Source organism: Chiloscyllium punctatum, chromosome 1 (assembly GCF_047496795.1).
Source record: "Chiloscyllium punctatum isolate Juve2018m chromosome 1, sChiPun1.3, whole genome shotgun sequence".
Classification (NCBI taxonomy): Eukaryota; Metazoa; Chordata; class Chondrichthyes; order Orectolobiformes; family Hemiscylliidae; genus Chiloscyllium; species Chiloscyllium punctatum.
The window spans coordinates 133,536,995-133,559,178 of record NC_092739.1 but is presented as its reverse complement, the minus strand read 5'-3'; the positions used below and the strand labels follow the sequence as shown (position 1 = coordinate 133,559,178).

The 22,184-nt window shown below is 40.7% G+C and overlaps 1 protein-coding gene across 1 annotated transcript in view; it reads right to left on the bottom strand.

Annotated features, from left to right (window-relative positions):
• Positions 1–1,877: 1,877 nt before the first annotated feature.
• Positions 1,878–22,184, bottom strand: part of acaa2 (acetyl-CoA acyltransferase 2) — a 64,058-nt gene continuing 43,751 nt past the window's right edge. Inside the window, exons 6-10 of the mRNA XM_072574464.1 lie at positions 21,832–22,007; positions 16,701–16,830; positions 14,845–14,915; positions 13,853–14,007; positions 1,878–6,453 (exon numbers count right to left, since the gene is read on the bottom strand). Of these exons, the coding sequence (XP_072430565.1) occupies positions 6,369–6,453; positions 13,853–14,007; positions 14,845–14,915; positions 16,701–16,830; positions 21,832–22,007 (617 nt within the window). The 3' untranslated portion in view covers positions 1,878–6,368. The remainder of the gene's footprint in view (positions 6,454–13,852; positions 14,008–14,844; positions 14,916–16,700; positions 16,831–21,831; positions 22,008–22,184) is intronic.

Genomic DNA, 22,184 nt, shown 5'->3' with positions numbered 1-22,184 from the left:
CCAACAGATGAGCAAGTAAGTTAAACCATACTGTCTGGATTACTGAGCTCTGTTAGACATTGGCATAACTACAAAGGTGAAAATCAGATGCAACGTGCTGTGTCATATTTCTACACATTGCTAACCACTAGCTAAAGTGAGCAAACTTCCCTCAATTACATAAAATGAAGGGAGGAACTTAAAATTGAGAGGATTAACCGGTTGTTTAGAATACAGCAAAGGAGGATTAAGAAACCGATAAGGAATAGAATGTGAATGTTAATTTAGCAAACAGGAGACAGAATGGACTTTGAAAGGTTTTCCATTACATGGAAATAGAGAGTGTGGTGCTGGAAAAGCACAGCAGGTCAGGCAGCATCCGAGGAGCAGAAATGAGACTCTGATGAAGGGCTTATGTCCGAAACATCAATTCTCCTGCTCCTCGGATGCTACCTGACCTGCTGTATTTTTCCAGCACCACCCTCTCGACTCTGATCTCCAGTCCTCACTTTCTCCAAACAGAATGGTAACCCTTGTCACAAGAGAACTGCAGTATTGGACAGTGAAGTCTCAACTCATTTGTGTAGGCATTTGGTCAGACTACATCTGGAGTTTCAGTACTTTTTGGCTCCTTGACCCAGAAAAAATATTATTGCTTAGACGGATAGTAACTAAAGTTCATCAGATTTGTTCTTAGGATGGTAAGACTCTCCTATGAAGAGAGATTAAGCAAACTGGGCTTATATTCTCTAGAGGTTAAGAACGAGAGGTAACTTCACTGAAACCTTCAAAACACAACAGGATAGAAAGGGGAGATGCAAAATCAACTTTTTCCGTGGTTGAGGAGTTTAGGACCACGGGTACAAGTTAAAAATAAAGAGGGATGACATTTAGAGTCATATGGTATAGAAACAGACTCATCGGCCCACCATGTTTATATTAAAATGAAACCACATGGATCCCGTTTACCAGTACTTGGTTGATACTGTGCTCTGGTGTCTTAAGAGAGGGAGATGATAAGAACTTAGTTTCCTCAGATTGGTGAATGTTTGGAATTCTCTGCCCCAAATGCTGTGGAAGCTGTCTTTGAATATATTTGGAATAGAGATTGATAGATTTCTTATTACCATAAAGGGTTTTTTGGATTAGATTAGATTACTTACAGTGTGGAAACAGGCCCTTCGGCCCAACAAGTCCACACCGCCCCGCCGAAGCGCAACCCACCCATACCCCTACATCTACTCCTTACCTAACACTATGGGCAATTTAGCATGGCCAATTCACCTGACCTGCACATCTTTTAGAGTGTGGGAGGAAACTGGAGCACCTGGAGGAAACCGGAGCACCCGGAGGAAACCGGCGAAGACACGGGGAGAACGTGCAAACTCCACACAGTCAGTCGCCTGAGGCTGGAATTGAACCCGGGTCTCTGGCGCTGTGAGGCAGCAGTGCTAACCACTGTGCCACCGTGCCACCCACTATCGGATAGTGTAGACATATGGCTTTGAAATGCTTGATCAGCCAAGATCATAATAAATGTCAGAGCAGACTCAAGAAACTGAATGGCCTATTCCTGTTCATATGATCTATTTCTGTTTCTACTAATCAAATGTGGTCAATACATTCTAACAGAAATCCCAGTGTGGATTTCCAGTTTATTATTTGGATTTTATGACAAACAGTTTGCACGTAAGTTTCAGCTGATATTGGCTCTACTGTTGGCAACATTTGGAATATGGGAAAGAGAAAGGAAATAACATTCACCCTCTGGATGTTCATATGCATTTACTAGAAGATGCTGGGCAGTAATGACAGGTATCAGAGTCTATAATCCACCCCCTTCTCAGAAGGATAATGTAAAGAGCAAGACAGCCCAAAAATGGGTAGGAGAAGGAAAATATATAATAAAATAACATTTATATTTTATTTCAATTGTGTACATTACAATGCAGCACAATAGAATTATTGCACCAATAAAACAAAATCATTGGTAATTTATTTTCTATCACTGGTTCATATAGTAATAATACATCATGTTATGTAAGGCACAGTTTTAAGTTTGCTTACCAATTGTGAACATTAGAGATGATATGGATAACAGATCTAGAATAGATGCGACAGTTTTTTTAAAAAAACAAATCTCAGTTACAGCTAATGTTTTCTAACACACTTTGGCAAGTAAAAGGGGGAAAAAAGTGATTGTTATAAACTTTGAAACTAAAAAAGGAATTTCACAATGCATTAGTCAGTGTCAGTATTACATTCAGAAGTCCAACTGTGTCCTCAATCTGTACAGGCTATAGCAACAAAAAGGGTACTTTTCCTGCACACAAACAGAAAGTCCAGGTCAAACTGGGGAGGTGATAGCATAGTGGAAATGCCACCAGGTTAGTAATCTAGAGGGCTAGGCTAGTGCTTTTAGTAACAAAAGATCAAAATCCCACTACTGCAGGTGCTGCAATTTAAATTGACTATGATAAAATCTGGAATTAGAAGCTGGTCTCAGTAAAGGTGACCAAGAAACAATCACGGATTGTCGTAAAAATACCAATTAACAAATGTCCTGGCCTGTATGTGATGTCAGATCCATAAGCAAACTCTGATCAATGAAAATTCAGGATGGGCAACAAATGCCAAGGGCATCCACATTCCACAAAATGGTAAGAAAAGTTCTTTCCGTTCAGGAATAAGTTTTGTAAGCTACAAGTTAATGAGATATAGGTGTTCTAATTAGAGGGATATGTGGACAAAATTTGTTAAATCATGGACTGCTGCATGAAATGAAATGCTATTAAGTGATGAGTCATTGCTTTATTGTTAGAAATTTGATTGTCAGAAAAAATGCTGGGATGTTTTGCAATATCATCACTACACCATAGTTAATTATCATTCTTTTTCAAATGTCACAGTTTCCCTTTTCCAGGATCTTACAAAGAATGATGGAAATCCAAAACAATAATAAGGACAATAGTCTCTTGTGTTGCAGTTATTACAACACTATTTACAATATAACCCAAGGCTGTGAGTGCAGCAGCAAGATTTATATTAGAACATGGAACCTGCAGATTTTCTGATATTCTTCAATATCAGCAGATATCATATCATGGAATTGCAAAATTAAATGATGTTACTCTAGCTATCAACACCCAGAAAAGATAATGAAATAGAAACATGAACACAGCATTAAAAAAAAGCTGTTTGCACTTAATTTTCATGGCCAATTTACCATTCTGCATAGAGATCAGAATTTAATACTTCAGTGTTTTCACATTGTGGTCCATACTGTAGAGAGAAGTGATATTGGTGATGAATGTTGCATAATTTAAATCTGGAAAGCAGACATTTAGTAAGCCTCCTCTTTAACACTTTAACAATTTCAAAGACATAGCAGGGCAAAAAGTCAAGGCATTCCAAAAAAAAATTCCACCTGCAATTTGGGGAGCACCATAAATTCCAGTAAATGAGTAAAGGTTAGGATAGGTAAAAATGGGGTGGGAGTTGAAAGGATAAGGGGTTTGCTCTCCATCCATCCTAAAACAAAGAGTGGCCCTAGGAATTCAACTCCTTATGCTCTCATTTCTTATAAGAGCTTCCACAAACCAATAACATATCGTGAAGAACAGCAGCCTTTTTGTATTTGGCCTAGCAAAACCACATTGGCCCATGGCAGCTCTACTCCCATTTTCACCCATTCTGGGTATGTACAGGACCCAGTGTCCAGTTATTCAGTCTCTGACGTGGGGTTTCAGGCAGACAAATACCCTACTCCATTGCACTGCATTTATGTAACAGAATGGGACCAGAAAATTCATAGACTCGATATAAAAAGCAGCAACTCTCCTAAGTGCTTGCTCATTAAAATGCCTTGAGTGGTGATGAGTGATCAGTCTCAGGCTCCAGTCCAAGTTTGTGCCTAAATAGTTGATCAGCCAGTGCTGCAGAGAGAGCGAGAGAGAAACCAAATGATGATCAAGTTATCTGTTGAAAAATGTTTGACGGCAGATATCAGGCATTAATGTAAAACCTTCTCTAAATTAACAAGATTTTTTTAAAAATGGGCAATTCTTTTTTCAAATATTGTACAATTAGAAAAAAATGGCCCCAGATGAATATAAGATTGGCCTCAACTGTGCTTCCTTATGTGGCGAAATAACTGACATTCACTGTTTGGATTTGTATCCAAAGAACACATCGAGGGAGGGTATTTAGCATTTGTGTGACTAGAGTCCCATCATGACCTGCTACTTTAAGAAAACAAAAAATAGGGAAAATCAATTTAAAAAAGATAAGTAGCCTAGATTGGTTTTGCAACTTTTACAAAGATTAAGGGAAACAAAATTAAATTCCCAACAGCAAACAAATATTCTAGGGATTAGAAGTGAGAGATTTAAAAAATACTGTTTTACATTAGCAATTTCAATAAATCTACTGATGCTTGAAGTAAACTCCCAGTGGTTTCGTGACCACAGTATTGGCAATCCCCAGCAGTTAATCATGTACTCAAGTCTCAGATTTGCCTACCACAGTGTAATTAATTTAGTTATTTTTGGCTCAATGAAGAAGCTTTTGGTTGGGAAAGAAACAGGAAATGAAACATTGATCATGCCATATTTTTAGCATTAGGCAATCACAACTGTGCTGTACTTGGAAGATAAGTGTATATAATCAATCAATTATTTATCGAAAAGAACTTATTCTTTTTCATCAACTAAGGCTTTTTCCAGGAAGCCTATTCCACAATCCTTTGATCAAAAAGCCAAAATGTCGCTATGAGTTCCCCTCTTACTCCTAACTTCCTCGTTTTAACCTTGCATCCTTGGTTAGTTAAGAAATTCTAGATCAGTTAGCCTAATGTCTTGTTAAAGAGGGAGCAGCTTCGTATTTAAAAAAAAATTGGACAATTAAGCAGAGTCAACGTGGCTTTATGAAAACGGAATTCTTTAGGGGTGCAACAAGTAAAATAGGGGACTGATGCATGCTGTATATTTGAATATTCAAAAGATACTTTAAGGTGCAATATGAAAGGTGGATACATAAAGTAGGAACTCGTGATTTTGAGGGCAAAAATGTAAGCAATGGACAAAGGAATGGCTAACTAATAGTTAAGAGCCTGAAGAGGATACACAGTCGGTAAAGCACAGATTGGTTAAGTGAATGACAGAAAATTTGGCTGAAAATGTATAATATAGAAAACTGAGAAGTTATCAACCTTTGTAGGAAAATAGAAAAGGAAAGTATTATTGAAATGGAGACAGACTGCAGAATGCTGCAGTACAGAGGCATCTAGGTGCAAGTACATGAATTATAAAGGTTAGAAGGCAGATACATCAAATAATTAGCAAGTTAAATGGAATGTTAGCCTTTACTTTGAGGAGAATGGAATACAAATGCAGGGACATCTTGATGAAACTATATAGTTGAGACCTCATGAAGAGCATTGCATACAGTTTTCGTCTTTTTTATTTAAGGAGAGATGTTCTGGCATTGGAAGCAATTCAGACAATATTCCATGGGCTGATTCTTGGGATGAAAAGGTTGGCTCATGAGGTATGAGGGAAGGTAGAGCATTGGAGTTCAGAAGAATGAGAGGTGATCTTATTGAAGCATATAAAGTTGTGGTTTGATCAAGTAGATCCTGGGAGATTGCTCCCCGCATTGAAGAAATCAGAACTAGGGACAAAGTTTCAGAATAAGAGATTATTTATGTAAGAATGATTTAATTCATTGAATTTATTCACAACTGAAATGGACAGATTTTTGAACTATCGCAGGAGCCAAGAATTACAAGGAACAGGCAGGAAAGTGGCACTAAGGCCAAGATAAATTGTAATTTTATTGAAAAGGAGAACAGACCTGGGAGATGTACAGTCTACTCTTGCTTTTATTGCTTATGCTATTAATTTCTTGGCTATGTAAAGTGAATGATTTCAATTGATTCCCACAAACATGTCTTCTATTGTCTAACCATCTGTGCTCTAAACCTGTATAAATCAGCTGAAGAAGATTTTCTGAAAATTAAAGGCCTTAGGGAAACTAGAAAAAAAATACAAATTTTAGCTAACAAATTTTTTGTGAGGTTAATTTCTTTGGTATTCCTGAACAGTGATACTCTGCAGAATTTCCACTGATTTTTGTTGCATATTCACAAGTAAATACTGGCTGGCTCATAGCTCTGGCATCATTACCACCTCTTTCCATTAACATTACTGCCAATTGTTTCCCCTAAATGAGAATGCTTAACAATTTGTTAAGGTAATGCTTTTGGAAGGAGTTGGGTAGGACTTTAGTGTAAGATACTGCAGCAACTACCACAAAACAAAGCCAGCAACAAGCATCAAATACTATCGTTTTGTTCTTGTAGCACAAGATTCTTTGTTCTTCCCTTTTCTTTACTTCATGTTCTCAATGATGATGGCAATTCCTTGCCCACCTCCAATACAGGCTGAACCCACCGCATATTTACCAGCACGGCGCCTGAAAAGTATGAACACAATCAATATCACTTTAAATGAACAGTTCATCGACATAGGAACAGAAGTAGGGCACTCAGTTCCCAGAGCAAGTAACAGTTTCAATTAGGCCACAACCGATCGATACTTACACAACTAGGTTGCAAAATCTTGAAAACACATGCCCAACCAAAAAAAAAATCAATCACAGTTTTGAAATTTTTTATTGACCTGGACTCAAGAGCATTTTTAATAAGCAATCTCTAAACCTTTAGTACCCTTTACATAAAGGGATGCTTCCTCAATAAAGGAAAGGCAACATATACAATTCTTGAAAGCCACAATGATATATTTGCTGGCCCAAGCTCCAAAGGTACCAGAATATTAACTATGGGTTTTAGAAAGAAGATGCATGACAGAATTCGGATGAAAAGTCATTGGCCTGAAAGGTCAACCAGGATTTCAATTTCTGAAGAAGGGTCACTGTATTTGAAACAGTAACTCTGCTTTCTCTCTATGAGATGTTGCCAGACCTGATGAGTGCCTCCGGCAATTTCTGCTTTTGTTTCAGGTTTCCAGCAACCTGATTTCTCTGTTTTACCTCAATTCCAGTGTGTTGCTTTCATTAATTCCTGTAGGAAGGCATTTATATGACAGGACATTGAGCTAGGCAGAAGTGGGCTCAGCAATAATTTTCTCTATAGTGGAAACACTTTGTGATTTTTACTGGTTACTCTGCTAGACAATGAAGCTATTGTTTTTATTTCCCCCCCTTGCACTGTTCAAGAAATTGTAATAACTCATGGTAACATAATCGGATGGAGATACACTCAAGTTATAATTGGTACCTTCATAATCTCTAACAGCTTTTTACCAAGGAACATGAAACATTATCCTCTGAGATAATGAAGGAACCAGGGGGATAATACAGCTACAAAGATCCACAGCACAGAGAAAGGTCCTTTGGCCCATTGAATCTGCATTGGCTGAATACATGTATCTAACAATTCTAATCCCATTTTCCAGCACTTGCCCCTCATCTTGTCTTAATTTGAAAAGAAAGTATAGAGGCAATCAAGGTTGGAGACATAGGAATATGAATGTCTTGTCTGTGTAAAGGAGAAAGGGGACATTAATCTGAGAAAGAAAATAAGTTCAAGCTGTGTGGTAAGAAATTCCATAACAGGCACATGATGGACGAAAATTGATTATCAGAATGGCCTGTTCTCATTTTTCGTTCTTATTTAACAATAGCACATCTCCTGGATAGTTTTGTTACTGACATTTAAAAATTCCTGAGTTCTCAGAGGACAGCAGAATGTGACATCTCACCTCAGCAGGAGTTTAGCCTTTGGGTATCATGAGTCAAGATTTTTATTAGAGTTTCAAATGAATAGTTATGAGGTGAGTAAAAGGAATGAGATTCTTCTTTAGGAGAGTTTTGTGCCAGCAGTGAGGTCAGGATAATACTATCTGCATGTTGAAAATTTTTCAAAGACAGCAGTGCAGAGAACACATGTGAAATGTGCATGAAGTATATTAAAATACACATGTGTATTTGTGTTTTGGTGATATCATGGATTAGTAATCCAAGGGCCCCAAACTAATGCTCTGAGTACATTGGCCTAATTCCATCACAGCAACTGGTGGAATAAACCTGGAATTAAAAGCTAATCTCAGTGAATGATGTCAATGAATCCATTGTCAATTGCTGTAAAGACTGAGGTGGTTCACTATTGTTCACTGGAGGGGGAAATCTGTCTCCCTTACCTGTTCTGTCCAGACCCGCATCAATGCAACTGCCCTGTGAATTGGCATGAGCAAGCCGCTCAGTTCAAGGGTAGATAGACAGAGGTAAATTGTTGATTAAACAAAGATACTATAAATGAATTTAAAAAAAGGAAATCAGAGTTCCTGAAGCAGGGGAATCTTGTGCTCAAGAAGCAACTGATCATAATTTACTGCATCAGAAAGGATAAGGTGTGCCTGAAATCACACAAATGGCAGGATCACAGGGATAATGCAGTAAGTGCATGACAATTCATATGAGGCAGCTGATAAAGGCAGGACATCCTCAAATTACTGCAATTATTCAAAAGCTACTTAGCATTAGAGAAATATAAGAGACCGTGACAGCGACTCAGAAGATGGATGTGCCAAGGATTACCTCAAAAGGATGACAGGTCATTAGATTAAAGAATAGAATGCGATAGCTAGGTGTAGCCCAAACACATTCTATTGTGGGGGCTCTTGGTTGCTTTTTTTTTTGCAGTGTGCAGTCACCTTGATATCTGCCTGAAATGTATCACTGGTTGAGCATACAAAACCGAAGGAAAGAGAGAGACAGAGGATTGTTAGATCCAATAGTGTAGACAGAGGTCATGTTGAAACATTTGCTCAGAGGAAGTCAACATTTCTTTAAAAATTCATTTTTGGGATATGGGCAGGGCTAGAATATACTTCCTGCTGAGAAGTTGGTGATGAATCTTCTTGGACCTCTGTAATTCATATGACCATAAGGGAGGGAGTTATAGAATTTGAACCCAGTGATTATGGTGCAGGCACTAGATTGAAAACCAAGACTAATGAGAACGTATGGCTGCAACAGTGAGGGAAGGAGGGAAGAGTTCACATTTCTGAGTGTTACAGTGATTTGTCATATAAGACATGGGGAAGGGATAGTCTAGCAATAATGCCTCTTTGAGAAAGTGAGGACTGCAGATGCTGGAGATCAGAGTAAAAAAATATGATGCTGGAAAAGCAGAGCCAGTCAGGCAGCATCCGAGGAGCAGAAGAGTCGAGGTTTCGAGCATAAGTTCTTCATCAGGAATGTGGGAAGTCCAAGGAGGCTGAGAGATAAATGGAGAGGGTATGGGGCTGGGGGGGGCTGGGGGGCGCGGCCGGTGGTGGTAGCTGGGAATGTGAATAGGTAGATGAAGGTGGGGGTTAAGGTGATGGTAATAGGTTGAAGTGGAGAGTGGAGCGAATAGGTGGGAAGCAAGATGGACAGTTCAAGAGGGCGGTGCCAAGTAGGAGGGTTCAATCTGGGATATGGTGGCAGAAGGGGAGATGAGGAAACATGACATTGATCCTGTGTGGTTGGAGGGTCCCTCCAAGTTCGTCCATCAGGTATCAGGTGGCTAGAACTGACAGTGGATGAAGCCCAAGACTTGCATGTCCTTGGCAGACTGGGAGGGGGAGTTGAAGTGTTTGGCCACAGGGTGATGGGGTTGTTTAGTGAATGTGTCTGAAACATTACACAAGTTGGTGTCCTGTCTCCCCAGCATAGAGGAGACCACATCGTGAGCAACAAACACAGTAATGAGGTGTTGGAGGTGCAGGAAAATCTCTGCTAGATGTGGAAGGATCCTTTGGAGCCTTGAATGAATGTGAGGGGAGGTATGGGCACAGGTTTTACAGCTCTTGCAGTGGCAAGGGAAAGTGCTGGGAGTGAAGGCGTGACCAAACAAGGGAGTTGCAGAGGGAATGGTCTCTGCAGAATGCATATAGGGGTGTGGAGGGAAATATATCTCTGGTGGTGGAGTCTGACTGAAGATGGCGGAAATGGTGAAGGATGATGCGTTGCATCCACAGGTTGGTTGGGGGGGGGGGGCGAAGGTGAGGTGGGGTTCTGTCCTTGCTGCGACTGGAAGGGTGGGATTGAAGGGCAGAGGCGTGGTAAATGGAGGAGATGCGCTGGTGGGCATTGTTGACCACGTTGGAGGGGAAATCACAGTCCTTGAAATAGGAGGCCACCTTGGATGTTCTGGAGTGGAATTGGTCCTCCTGGGAGCAGATATGGTAGAGGCAGAGAAATTGGGAGTAAGGGATAGCATTTGTATGGGGCGGGGGGAGGGCAGTGGGATGTAGTCCAGGTAGCAGTGGGAGTCAGTGGGTTTGAAGTAGATGTCCGTATTTAGTCGGTCGCTGGAAATGAAGATGGACAGGTCCAGGAAGGGGCGGGAGGTGCCCAAGATGGTCTAGGTCAGGGTGGAAGGTGTTTGGAAGTTGATGAACTCTAGGGGCATGAGGTGGAGCCGATACAGTCATCAATGTAGCGGAGGAAAAGGTGGGGAATGGTGCTGGGGTAGCTGCGGAAGATGGACTGTTCCACGTCCCTGAAGAGGCATGCATAGCTTGGGCCCATGTGGATGCCCGTGGCTTCATCCAGAGTACCAGGTAATCTTCTGGGACCCAGGTTCAAATTCCGCCATGACAGATGGTGGAATTTGAGTTAGTTCAAAAATGGAATTAAGAGACTGAAAAACTACCTGGTTCACTAATAGCCTTTAGGATTGTCCTTAACTGTGTAGCCTTCATAGTGACTCCACAGCAATGTGGTTGACTCTTAACTGCCCTCTGGACAATTAGGAATGGGCAATAAAAGAAAAGGACCATACCAAAAGGATGATGGGATGATTTAAATTCAAGTGGTATGGTACGGCTAGATTTCAGAAAAGAGTGTAATTGATAAAGCTCTCGGGCTAGAAGCAGAAGTATTTTCTAATAGTTTCAACTATCAAACAAAAAAAATTGGAAAAACTGCTTAAGTATGAGAGATTAAAAGTCTAATGGAGTAGTTCAAACAATATCAAAAAGTAAAATGAGATTACTAAGCACGTCAGAATGTCATTATTGTGTGGGTTTTATGTGACTGCACAAAACATTATAACAAAACAGGAGTTAACAGCAATGCAATATACAATACAGTTGTGTTAATAATGCATCTTTATTTACATATTATATAGAGTGTCAAGAAATAAGAAAAGGTTTCATTTTTAAATAGGTTACTCATTGCTTATCAGGTGTGAGATAAAAGGTTGTGCAGCCTTTTGAAAGTTGATAAAGATTTAGAAGATCATCAGGGTAATAATATTGGGAAATATCAGCTATCCTAATCACTATAATGAAGATAAGCCATGTGTTCAAAGTAGAGGATATTTTACAGAATGCATTCAGGATTGGTTCCTTCTTGTCAAATCAAGAAAAGAGTCTATTTAGTTCGGGGAAATAAGTGATCTAATTGAGGCTGTTAAATAAAATAATAAAGGTATCAGATAAGATAATTACTTTGCCATATTATTCAAAGTAGAAAAACCCAGAGTAAGACAACATGACATAACCTTAAAAGTAGAGCTAGGTGTAAAGTCATTCCACAAAAGGAAATTGTAATCCAAATCTTCCTTACAAATTATGGATGCTCAGACAATTGAAATTTCAGTTCATTATCTATATTGTACCAATGGAACAAATTATTTTAAGGCCTTTTCAGACTGTAGTTCCTTACATCAGGCAGTATTCGAGAAAATCTGTGCTGTAACAACTCCATACTACCATTATAACTTCTCCTTTGTAAGCCCCTCCTGTCAACCAGTTTCTCTGATAAAGCTACTGATCATCACCTCCTCTGCACATCTCCTGTGACCACACATCTTTATCCCTCTTTGACATGCTTTGGAGTCTATACTGTGCTATTAAAGTAGAAAAAAAACTCTCAAGTTTTATATTATGTTGTAATAATATAAACACAAAATACGTGAGTGCAGAACATTACGAAGCAGGAAACTAAATCAATAATAATAAAATGGGTTCTTCAGTTCATATATAAAGAGTATGAGAGCACCATCTACTGCTGACACACACATCTACATATAACCCAATCAGAATATAGAGGATACAGCACGAACAGTACTTGAGAACGTATTAACTTTTTAGAAAGATTTTTTTTTCCATCAAAATTCCCAACATTGTACAATTTCTCTCTATTAGATTACTGCACAAGTTCAACACTTCCTGCTTTTACTAAGTATTAGAATCAATACACAAATGACTTCTGTTTCAAAAGAAATACAAAACAAAATTTTCATTAATCTTGGGTTGTCAGACACATTTTTATATACAATAAAAACTGCAAATTAAAGTCAACTTAAGGGGCGACATCAGTTTTTTTTTGTAGGCATCTTATTTCAAATTAGTTATTCGGTAGTTTTAATGCAGGCATTGTCTCCTTTGGGTAAAAATTGAAAAGTGTGGCGCAGGAAAAAGCACAGCAAGTCAGGCAGTATCCGAGGAGCAGAAGAGTCGACATTTCGGGCATAAGCCTTTCATCAGAAATATGGGGCGGAAGGGGGCTGAGAGATAAATGGGGGGGAGGGATAGGGATGGGGGGGGGGGTGATATGTGGAATGACAATAGGTGGGTGCAGGTAGGAGATGATTATGATATATCAATGGGGAAGATGGAGGAGATAGATGTAAAGGATGATGGATAGGTAGGTAAGGTCAAGAGGGTGGTGCCGAGTTGGATCTGGGATGAGGTGGGGTGGGGTCAGGAGATTGGAAAACTGACGAAGTCAATGTTGATGCTGTGTGGGTTGCAGGGCTCCAAGGTAGAAGATCAGGTGTTCTTCCTCCAGTTGACAGGTGTCTTTGATTTTCGGTGGAGGCATGTCCTTGGGGGAACGGGAGGGGGAGTTGAAGTGGTTGGTCATAGGACAGTGGGGTTGTTTGGTGTCTGCAGACCAGAGATGTTCCCTGAACCACTCTGTGAGTTGGTACTCAGTTTCTTCGATGTACAAGAGACCACCTCAAGAGCAACAGATGCAGTAAATAAGATGGGTGGGTGTGCAGGAAAATTTCTGCCGGATTTGAAATGATCTTTTAGGGTCTTTGACAGAGGTGAAGTGGGAGGTGTGGATGCAAGTTTTGCATCCCATGCAGCAGCAGGGGAGATTCTGGGTGTAGAGGGTGGGTTAGTGGAGAGCATGGATCTAACAAGGGAGTTGTGGAGGGAATAGTCTCTGAGGAACACAGATAGGGATGAGGAGGGAAATATAGTTTTGGTGGTAGGGTCTGATTGTAGACGGTGAAAATAGTGGAGGGCAATGTGTTGTATCAGGAGATTCGTGGGGTGGAATATGAGGACCACAGGAGTTCTAACATTGTTGCGGTTGGGGGCAGGGGTTCGTGGGTAGAGGTGTCAGAAGTGGAGGAGATGCGATGGAGGGTATTGTTGATCACCCTCAATAACTACACCTTCGAAACCTCCAACTTCCGACAGACAAGAGGGGTAGCTATAGGCACCCGCATGGGTCCCAGCTATGCCTGCCTCTTAGTAGGATATGTGGAACAGTCCCTCTTCCATAGCTATACTGGCACATTCACCTTTTCCAAAGCCACATTGATGACTGTATTGGTACCACCTCATGCTCTCACCAGGAGGCTGAACAGTTCATCAACATCTTCCACCCTGACCTCAAGTTCACATGGCCCATCTCCAACACCTCCCTACCCTTCCTGGACCTTTCCGTCTCCAGAGTCCGACTCAACATGGGCACAGACTCCCAGAGCTACCTTGACTACACCCCCCTTCCCCCAAATCCACACCATTTAGCCAAGAAACAGACAGATAAATAGTTATTGTACCTCAGCTCATAAACTAGATGAGCTGTTATCCTGGCTCCAGATGCTCCCAGTGGGTGTCCTAAGGCTATAGCCCCACCATTTACGTTAGTGTTTTTGGGATCCAACTTCAGAGCCTTCTGTACAGCTAAATACTGAGGAGCAAAAGCTTCATTTACCTTTTGAAGAAAGAATACATCATAATCAATAACATTGTAAACATAGTTTGAAAAACAATAATTTCCACCACATATACATAATATATATGTGTATTACTTATCTCAGTCTACACAGCAGCAGATATACGTTGCCTCAGTGTCCCTGGTTTAGGGAGGTGAAGTTCGGCCAATTATCATATTCCCAACCCAACAATTCCTCCTAGACAGTGAACTGTAAGGCCGCTGAGGGAGAATGGTGCAACGCTCCATACTCAAAGAACAAATCTGTGCAAAGTACAGAGTTGAAGAGTGTAGCGCTGGAAAAGCACAACCAGTCAGGCAGCATCCAAGGAGCAGCAGAGTTGACATCTCAAGCATACGGTCTTAATCAGGTGTGGGTGCTGATAAAGAACTTACACTCAAAACGTTGACTCTCTTGCTCCTTGGATGCTGCCTGACTGGCTGTGCTTTTCCAGCACCACACTCTTCAACTCTGATCTCCAGCATCTGCAGTCCTCACTTTTTCTTGTGCAAAGTACAGAAAGTTAACTCCATGAAAGAGGCAACATTGTCGAGACATCATGTGAAAGGAAAAAAGTGGAAGGAAGGGTAATTAGCAGTAAAAGTAAAATTAGAATCAAGAGCAGGCTTATTAGGCCCTTGAACCTGCTCTGCCATTCAATCAAATGTTGGCTGATTTAGACACAGCTCAAGCGTATTAAACAAGGGGGAAATAAATAAGCATATGTGGGAGAAAGAAATAAAAGATAGAGCCAACAGGGTGAGATATCTTGCAGTTTAATTGTATTATACTTCTAATGATGGCTACCATAAACCAATTCATTGGTTTTCACAGACCTCTACCAAATCCATGTCCTTCAATGATAATCCTGCTTTCTTTAGGACTCCACTGATTGCTGGCACTGGGCCTGCCAGAGACAAAAGTAAGAGCTAATTAGTAAGAAAACATGCTTCGAGTTCTTAAAATTTGCCGCTGCATTTGCCAGATTTTAAAACACAAAAATAAGCAGGCAGCAGGTTAGAATAGTAAGGCATCAACATGCTGTACCATCAGCAGTCACCCGGCATCACAGTTCTTAATTTTAGCCATTTGGACCATAGAAAGCGATGAACAAAGGCCAGATGACTTTTTGCAGGAGTGGTATGCAAAGACATCCACTTTGAAAGTATTAATGCTTACTTCATTAGTAAAATTCGTCTTCCTAAATAAATCACTTCTGTTTATTTGCTAACAATTGAGGGAAACTTTTAAGGAGACTGAAAATGAGTTTTGTGTTTGGTCAGAGAAGCAAACTTTTTTATTAAAAAGCACAGGTATCATTGAACTAACTAACTGCTGCTTTCCTATCCAGCAACTTGATTTTAGCTCCCACCTTTATTCCTAAATATCTAATCAAGGACTGGTGGCACTTGGGCTTCTGCCAATTTACTCCATAAAATATGTTGATCAGTATCTGAAGGAAAAGAACAATTTAATAGTTTGGATGCGAGCTTTATCTGAAATTGATCTTGCTAAGCAGCAAAATTCCTTTAAAGCTGTTTCCATGTTTTGACAAAAGGTTGGTGTCCACTATAAAAACGCTGAGACTTCCTGAGTCAGGTGATGAACAGACCCCTGAAAATGGTGCTAAATTAGCACTGAGCCATACAAGCCAGGCTATTTCTCAGTTCAATCTCTAACTTTTGTGGGGTGGCACTAAGTAAATTTCACACTGGGCATCAGAACCATAATAAAGTGGTAGAAACTGGGGGAGGGGTTGGGTCAGGTCAGGATTCATGTCCCTGATTGCCATGTGACAACTCCTGCCAAATGTTACATACATTTACAGGTAATGGAGGGGGACGAAAATGAAGCTCCACTGGCAACGGAGATATTTACACTTTTTATGTGCCTGTGGATAAAAATAAGTTTTGAAAGACTGCCAGTATCTGGTTAGCTAGTATAACATCTTCAATAACCTCACATTCCACACTACAGCAATGGATCTCACTTCAAATTTAAATTGTATCTCAGAACAAACTTAGTTTATTTCCCCCATCCCAAAAATGGAATTAAACAGAAGTTATGATGTTAGAATTATGTTGTACAATCCAGTTTAACAATTCCTCTGGTATTCCACATCACTATTTTATTAAAAGTGTTATCTCAATTAAAATAACAATAGATAGGCTTTTCACATAGAAGAATTAATATTTTGACTAACAATAGCAAACTTAGCTGACCCAATTGATTTGAACACAGTCTTATAGCCTGATACTGGACAATTTAGAATGTGTTAACCATCGTCATCTAAAAAGAAATTTAGTGGCTGGTTAGTTCCCGGCAAACTTTATGATTAGTTTGCCTCAGTATTTTGTCTCAGTTGAGAAAGTGGTGCTGGAAAAGCACAGCTGGTAAGGCAGGATCCAAGGAGCAGGAGAATCAACGTTTCAGGCATAAGCTCCTGCCTGACCCGCTGTACTTTTCCAGCACTACACTCTTGACTCTGATCTCCAGCATCTGCAGCCCTCACTTTCTACCAGTGTTTAGTCTCATCAAAGCATTGATTGATACTGGGCAACTGGTGTCTTGGTGAGAATTTCAACGCAGGTCTCCAGGCCATTAGCCCAGGCCTCTGTACTACTAATTCAGTGACATTACCACATTGTTACTATCTGCCCTTCACCTTGAATGAATATACAGTATTACTCACCAATTCCCATAATGCTTGGATCACATCCGCACACATGATGGGCCACTATTCTGGCCAGTGGAGTCAGTTTATGTTTCTGGACAGCGTCTTCACTGGCTATAATCACTGCAGCAGCTCCATCACACACTCCCTAAGAAAAGTAAATTTTAGCCATCATTCCATCTGTAAACTATCCTTTGTTCTCAAAACAAATCTAGTTATACTTGTTCAATAATCTTATGCAATCTAGACTCTGGGGCAGTAACTATCTGTTTACACTTCTGTATTTTCATTATGTTATCTGACTAATGAATTCAAAAGGAACAGGCTAGTAATATTTGACGATTCATTAAATTAACTAAGCTATGGGAGCCAGGATAGTCCCACTTTAGATACCAATCACCTGGCTAGACAATTTTTGGGGTACCCAACTGCCAGTGATCCTGATTTAGAAGGTAGGAAAAAGTAATTAACATTTTTGGCTCTGATTTCTATCTTGCAATTCTTGCTGCAAAGTACCCATGTATGGACACCAGGAAAAAAATAAGGTCAAGCCTGGTTGTGGTGGCCCCGTGGTCAAATAATCTCTGACCACAATATCCAGGTCCACACAAGAATAATAATCACTTCAGCAAGCATTAACTCCAACACCTTGTATTTATATTATACTTTTAATGTGATTTTAAAAAAAAGTCCCAGGATACTTCAAAAGGGACTCAGGAAAATAAAAAAAAGCCACTAAAAGGAGATTTCAATACAGATTACCAAAAGCTTGATCAAAAGAGCTAACTCTATTTGAAGGAGCGTTTTGAAGGAGGAAAAATAAGTATAGGCAGAGAATACCAGAAATGAAGGCATGACTGCCAATGGTAAAGCAATTCAAATTTGCGTTGAGGCTAAAATAAAAAGAGGCCAAAACTGGAAGAGTTCAGCCATCGAGATTCTAAAGGACTAGAGGAGAAGATAGGATGTATCTCCAATAGGTAACAGTCACAGGATGAGATCATAGAGAATTTGAAAAGAAGGATAAGAATTTCAAAGTTGAAATATGCTGAACTGGGTGCAAGTGTAAATTAGTGAGCACTGGGTAATAGGGGAATATAATTTAGTGCAAGTTAGGATACAGGCAGCAGGTTTCTTGATGATCTTCAGTTGTGGATATTGGAAAATGGAACATTGACCATGAGAATATTGGGGGGGTCAAATCTTGAAGTAAAACCTTCAATGACCTTGCTGTCAGCAGTAGGTGATCTGAGATAAAGACATAAAACAGGTTATGAGGTGAAAGTAATTAATCATGATGATGGACATCTATAAAATCATAGAGTCATCTAGCATGGAACCAGACCCTTTGGTTCAACTCTTCTCTGCCGATCAGACATGTCAATCTGACAGAATCCCATTTCCCTGCATTTGGCCCATATTCCTCTAAACCTTTTCTATTTATATATCCATCCGGATGCCTTTTAAATATTGTAATTGTACCAGCCTCCACCACTTGCTCTGGCAGCTCATTCCATATGTGCATCACCCTCTGTGAGAATAAGTTAACCCTCAGGTCATTTTGAAATCTTTCTCCTCTCACCATAAACTCACACGTGTAGTCTGCGTCTCCTTCACCCTGGGGAAAAGACCTTGGCTATTCATCTTATTCATAAGAACATAGGAACTTAAGAACTAGGAGTAGGTCATCTGGCCCTTTGAGCCCACTCTACCATTCAATAAGATCATGGCTGATCTTTTTGTGGCCGCAGCTCCACTTACCCACCCTCTCACCATAACTCTTAATTCCTTTACTGTTCAAAAACAAATCTTAGGGGTTCTTGTGACAAGCTGACAGTGTCCCTGCCATTGAGCCAGGGAAATCAGGTTTGAGTCTTGCCTGCTCCAGAGGTGTTAAAGGACACGGTGGTTAGCACTGCTGCCTCACAGCGCCAGAGACCCGGGTTCTATTCCCGTCTCAGGCGACTGTCTGTGTGGAGTTTGCACATTCTGCCAGTGTCTGCATGGGTTTCCTCCGGGTGCTCCGGTTTCCTCCCACAGTCCAAAAATGTGCAGGTCAGGTGAAATGGCCATGCTAAATTGCCCATAGTGTTAGGTAAGGGGTAAATGTAGGGGAATGGGTCTGGGTGGATTGCGCTTCAGCGGGTCGGTGTGGACTTGTTGGGCTGAAGGCCTGTTTCCACTCTAAGTAATCTAATCTAATCTAATCTCTGCACAGGTTGATTAGAAAATATCACATACTGAGTAGATATGCAATCTTCTTTTAAAAGTTATTTGAAAATATTTAGGTTGCAGTGGTCGGTCAATTGCTTTAAAAAACTCAGCTAATCAGAGAGAGCCAGCATTGATTCCTGAAGAGTAGACCATGCCTGGCAAATCTCAGTTTTTGAAACGGTAACAAAGGTAGTGGATATAGCTAAGGCAATTGGATTTTTAAAAATGGACTTCCAGAAGGCTTTTGACAAAGTTCCACACAAGAGACTGTTAGCTAAGGTGGAAGCTCATAGAATTGAAGGCAAATTACTGGCACGGGTAGGAAATTGGCCAAATAGCAGGAAAAAGCGAGTTGGAATAATGGGTAAGCACTCCCATTAGCAGGACATGACTAGTAAGGATCCTGTACGGATCTGTGTTGGGGTTATTCATTCACTAATTGGATAATTAGTATATTAAGTCAAATATCTAAATTTACCATTATTGAGTACAGGAGTTGGGAGGTCATGTTGCGGCTGTACAGGACATTGGTTAGGCCACTGTTGGAATATTGTGTGCAATTCTGGTCTCCTTCCTATTGGAAAGATGTTGTGAAACTTGAAAGGGTTCAGAAAAAGATTTACAAGGATGTTGCCAGGGTTGGAGGATTTGAGCTACAGGGAGGCTGAACAGGCTGGGACTGTTTTCCCTGGAGCGTCGTAGGCTGAGGGGTGACCTTATAGAGGCTTACAAAATTATGAGGGGCATGGATAGTGTAAATAGACTAAGTCTTTTCCCTGGGGCCAGGGAGTCCAGAACTAGAGGGCATAGGTTTAGGGTAAGAGGGAAAAGATATAAAAGAGACCTAAGGGCAACCTTTTCACATAGAGGGTGGTACAGGTATGGAATGAGCTGCCAGAGGATGTGGTGGAGGCTGGTACAATTGCAACATTTAAGAGGCATTTGGATGGGTATATGAATAGGAGGGGTTTGGAGGGATATGGGCCGGGTGCTGGCAGGTGAGACTAGATTGGGTTGGGATATCTGTTTGGCGTGGACGGGTTGGACCGAAAGATGTCCATGCTGTACATCTCTATGACTCTTTCTTAGCCTTAAAAAACATTCAATGAGGAAGCCTCATCTACTTCACTGGGCAGGGAATTCCATAGATTCACAACCCTCTGGTTGAAGAAGTACCTCCTCAATTCAGTCCTAAATCTGCTTCCCCTAATTTTGAAACTATGCCATCACCTGCCAATGAAACATCCTCCCTGCTTCTATTCCATGACTTCCAAAGAATACAATCCCAGTCTACTCAGTCTCTCATCATAAGTCAACCCCCTCAACTCTGGAATCAACCCAAAGAACCTCCTCCACATCACCTCCAGTGCCAGTACATCCTTTCTCAATCAAGTAAGGACTCCAAAACTGCAGGCAGTACTCCAGGTGTGGCCTCATCAGCACCCTACATAGGTGTAACATAACCTCCTTGCTTTTAAGCTCAATCCCTCAAACAATAAAGGACAAAATTCCTTTTGCCTTCTTAATTAGCTATTGCACCTGCAAACCAAACTGTGATTCACACAAAAGGTCGCTCTGCACAGCAGCATGCTGCATTTTTTTACCATTCAAATAATAGTCCTTTTTATTGTTATTCCGACCAAAGTGGATGACTTCACATTTATCAACATGGTACTCCATCTGCCAGACCTTTTCCTACTCAAACTATCTATATCCCTCTGTAAACTTTCAGAGTCCTTTGCACACTTTGCTCTACCACTCATCTTAATGTCATCCTGAAATTTTGACACAGTACACATGGTCCCCAACTCATAATCATCCATGTAAATTGTAAACAATTGCAGTCCCAACACCGATCCCTAAGGTACACCACTAGTCACTGATCGCCAACCAGAAACCGCCCCCCCCCCCACTGTTAGTTAACCAATTCTTCATCCATACTAATACATTGCCCATAATGCTGTGCACCTTTACCTTATGCAATAGCCCTGCGTGTGGCACCTTGTTGAATCATGCCCCTCATGATTTTATAAACCTCTATAAGGTCACCCCACAGCCTCTGGCACTCCAGGGAAGAAAGCTCCAGCCTATTTAGCCTCTTCCTATGCATCAAATCCTCTAGTCCTGGCCACATCCTTGTAAATCTTTCTGTACCCTCTTAAATTTAACAACAACGTTCCTATGGAAGGGCAAGAGAATTGTACACAGTATTCTAAAAGTGGCCTAACCAATGTTTTGCACAGCCGCAACATGATATCCCAGTTCCTATACTCAATATTCTAACCAATGAAGGCAACTGTGCCAAATGCCTTCTTTACAACCCTGTCTACCTGCGACTCCATTTTCAAGGAACAATGCACCTGCACCCTTATGCCTCTTTGTTCGGCAAAATTCCCCAGGGCCTACAACTAACTGGACAAGTCCTGTTCATGTTTGCCTTACCAAAATGCAACACCTCACATTTATTTAAACTCAATCTGTCATGTCAGAACCTCACCTTCAGTTGAATACGTTGTCACGTTAATACAGAGTCTGTTCCTCAAGTACTTACCTAGAATAGCACCAGTAGCTAGAAAAAGAAGTTTGACCAGCACTGAATCATAAACCAAACATGTTGCAGAATAGGAAGAGCTGAAAAATGTGTTGCTGGAAAAGCGCAGTAGGTCAGACAGCATCCAAGGAGCAGGGGAATCAACGTTTCGGGCGTAAGCTTATGCCTGAAATGTGGATTCTCCTGCTCCTTTGATGCTGCCTGACCTGCTGCGCTTTTCCAGCAACACATTTTTCAGCTCTGATCTCCAGCATCTGCAGTCCTCACTTTCTCCTAGCAGAATAGGAAGACTAAAGATAAACTGGAGAAACAAAACTATTTAATAGCAAAACTAGACATTAATTAGACTTGACAACATTCCACAAGGACAGGGACAGAACATACCGAGGCATTTCCTGCAGTGACGGTGCCATTTTTCTTGAACACAGTTGGTAACTTGGCCATCTGCTCTGCAGTGGTATTTGGTCTAGGGTGCTCATCATGTGTAATAGACTGTACTCCTTTCTTGATTTTCACCTCAATTGGAGCCAACTCCTCTTTGAAGTAACCAGCTTCATGGGCTGAAAGGAATTATGGATTATGTATCAATGATGCACACATGCATATTATTACTCCGTCTCAATCTTAGGAGAAAGAAATTACCATTTTTTTCCTCAAAGACAGGCCAAAATACTAACCTATAATCACCAAACATAAGACCATAAGACATAGCAGCAGAAGTAGGCCATCCAGCCCAT